General features: G+C 46.2%; 1 protein-coding gene across 1 annotated transcript in view; it reads left to right on the top strand.

The window, feature by feature from the left end:
* The window catches only part of efna2a (ephrin-A2a), a gene marked incomplete at both ends in the record, with an annotated part of 108,939 nt that overhangs the window by 98,367 nt on the left and 8,072 nt on the right, over nt 1–2,500 (top strand). The window contains one exon of the mRNA XM_080012729.1: nt 1,897–2,189. Within this exon, the coding sequence (XP_079868855.1) occupies nt 1,897–2,189 (293 nt within the window). The remainder of the gene's footprint in view (nt 1–1,896; nt 2,190–2,500) is intronic.

The raw sequence follows: 2,500 nt of genomic DNA, 5'->3' as shown, positions 1-2,500 counted from the left end.
ATTGTGAAAAGGCTTTCCTTCAATTCGAAGTGTTCACGTCGATGTTGCGTCTGTGTTTTGTCGCCGTGTGATCTCAGGGATGGAAAAAATAAAAGTGGTTATGTGGGTCAATCCATAATTAATATCCGTGTTTAATAATTTCATTTAATGTGCCGCCCGCTTTGACAAAATAAGAAATGTTTTCCCGCATGAAAGCGCGTGTTTATGTACGACAAATTGGAGAAATTTAAAGTGTTTTGTTTGTAAATATTTTATTTTTCTCGACTTGGTTTTATAAAAGGAGTTTTTTCTTATTCATTTTTTCGGTAAGGTATTTTAAGGAATCATTTCGACTTCAAAGAAGATATTTGAAAGACGACATTTTGGGATTTTATTATTTTTTTTAAACGTTGTTGCCTTAAAAGCTATAATACGACTTTTACTTTTAATGTATCCTCAGACCTATTTATGTATCCGTTTTAGGTATCGCTATTATAATCCACAATATGATAAAAAAAAATTCACACCCAGAATTCTTTTTTTTTTTTTTTTTCACACATAAACCCACCCAACTGTCCCGAAACGCTTTTCCATACAGAGCGAGTGCAGAGGGTGTTTTATTTGTCGCGGCGTGAAGAAAAAAACGTCGCCTCTGTCCTGCTTTGGTCACGCTCGGCTCAAAGCTTTAGAGCAGAGGAGCTGAGCGCAGATATGGAGGGAGCGACTCATTATCAGCCCTGTGTTGGCTTTGTCTCCCTGGCAGCCTGGATGTCTTACATTAGGGAGGTTAATATCAGGGATGTTTGCCACTATATATATATATTTATTTATACTCTGTGTGTGTGTGTGTGTGTGTGTGTGTGTGTGTGTGTGTGTGTGTGTGTGTGTGTGTGTGTGTGTGTGTGTGTGTGCGTGTGCGTGTGTGCACGCGTGTGTGTGTCTGTGTGTGTGCGTGTGTGTGTGAACGCCTTCTCCGTATTAACCCATGACCCACTTCCATTCAGCCTCTCCACCTCCTGGCACCCGGGGCCAACAGGACTGAGTTGACGCTCCAAAGTGCTGTAGGGGTTTGGATAAGAATGTGTGTTCCGTATCAACCCGTGACCCACTTTCCCTCCCCGTTACACAATGGCCGGCGCTCAGCGAAGCCATCTCGCGTCCCGGCCATGCCAGCAACTCCCAGGAGACTTTTTTTTTTTTTTTTTTTTTTTTTTTGAGAGGGAATTAAAAGCAACGCTAACTGTTGTGGAAACCCAGCAGCTAAATGACTGTTTATCACGTCTGGGCCCGGCTGATGTCATTTTTGTTCTAGTTCAACACTTTTAGTTTATAGTTTTTTACTATTGTATGTTTTTTTTATTTAATTTTTTATTTTTTTTAACCATTGTAAATAAAATTCCATCTAGGACTCACACCTAGCAGCATCACTGTTGCCATGGTAATCACAGAACACAGGGACCTCTTGGGCAATGGTGGCTGGACCCGGTTATTGGCCACACCGATCATCCAGGATTACTGCACTAAATACACAATAACCTCCACTGGGCTTATGTGGTGCAGGCAACCACAACCCGAGCGTAGTATCTAGTGCCACTTCTGAACAGACAGTGAATTTTATTCTTATATAGAACGTCCGGCTCAGTCCAAATGGAGGCGCCCGGTCTCATGTGGTGACACATTCCTTTGAGTCTTTCTCCACCAGCCAAATTCTAAGTGTAAGTGTAGCTCCTGGAGAGTTGCGAGTTGGATTCTGTGGTTCCCGCAGGCGAGGGGTGTCAAGGTTTCCTTTCCGAGACAGGGTTCCCAACTTATTTCCCCTCTGAGATCCCCTGAATCAAATCCGATTCGGTCAGCGCCCCGTGTTCTGTTGGGATGGTTCCGATTCAAAGCCCGGCTGTTCTGTGTTCTGTGCGGCAGGTTCTGGCACGGGGAGTACCGGGTGGCGGTGAACATCAACGACTACCTGGACATCTACTGTCCGTTCTACGAGGGCCCGCCCGCCCACGGCCGCATGGAGCGCTACATCCTGTTCATGGTGAACCAGGAGGGCTACACCTCCTGCCAGCACCGCATGCGCGGCTTCAAGCGCTGGGAGTGCAACCGCCCCAGCGGTCCAGACGGACCCCTGCGCTTCTCCGAGAAGTTCCAGCTCTTCACGCCCTTCTCCCTGGGCTTCGAGTTCAGGCCCGGACAGGAGTACTACTACATCTGTGAGTCTGTGTGTGTGTGTGTGTGTGTGTGTGTGTGTGTGTGTGTGTGTGTGTGTGTGTGTGTGTGTGTGTGTGTGTGTGTGTGTGAATGTATAGGTTATCTGATGAGTCCAAGTGTGTGTGTGTGTGTGTGTGTGTGTGTGTGTGTGTGTATGTGTGTGTGTGTGTGTTAAGAGAATCGAGGTACAGGAGTATTACTACATTTGCGTGTGGGTGTGTGCATATGTATGTACGTGTGTATGTGCGTGTGTGCATGCGGCTGTGTGTGTGTGTGTGTGTGTGTGTGTGTGTGGGTGTGCGGGTGTGTGGGT

Source organism: Zeus faber (genome assembly GCF_960531495.2).
Source record: "Zeus faber genome assembly, chromosome: 13".
Classification (NCBI taxonomy): Eukaryota; Metazoa; Chordata; class Actinopteri; order Zeiformes; family Zeidae; genus Zeus; species Zeus faber.
The sequence above is the reverse complement of the archived record's forward strand: the minus strand, read 5'-3'. Positions and strand labels throughout refer to the sequence as shown.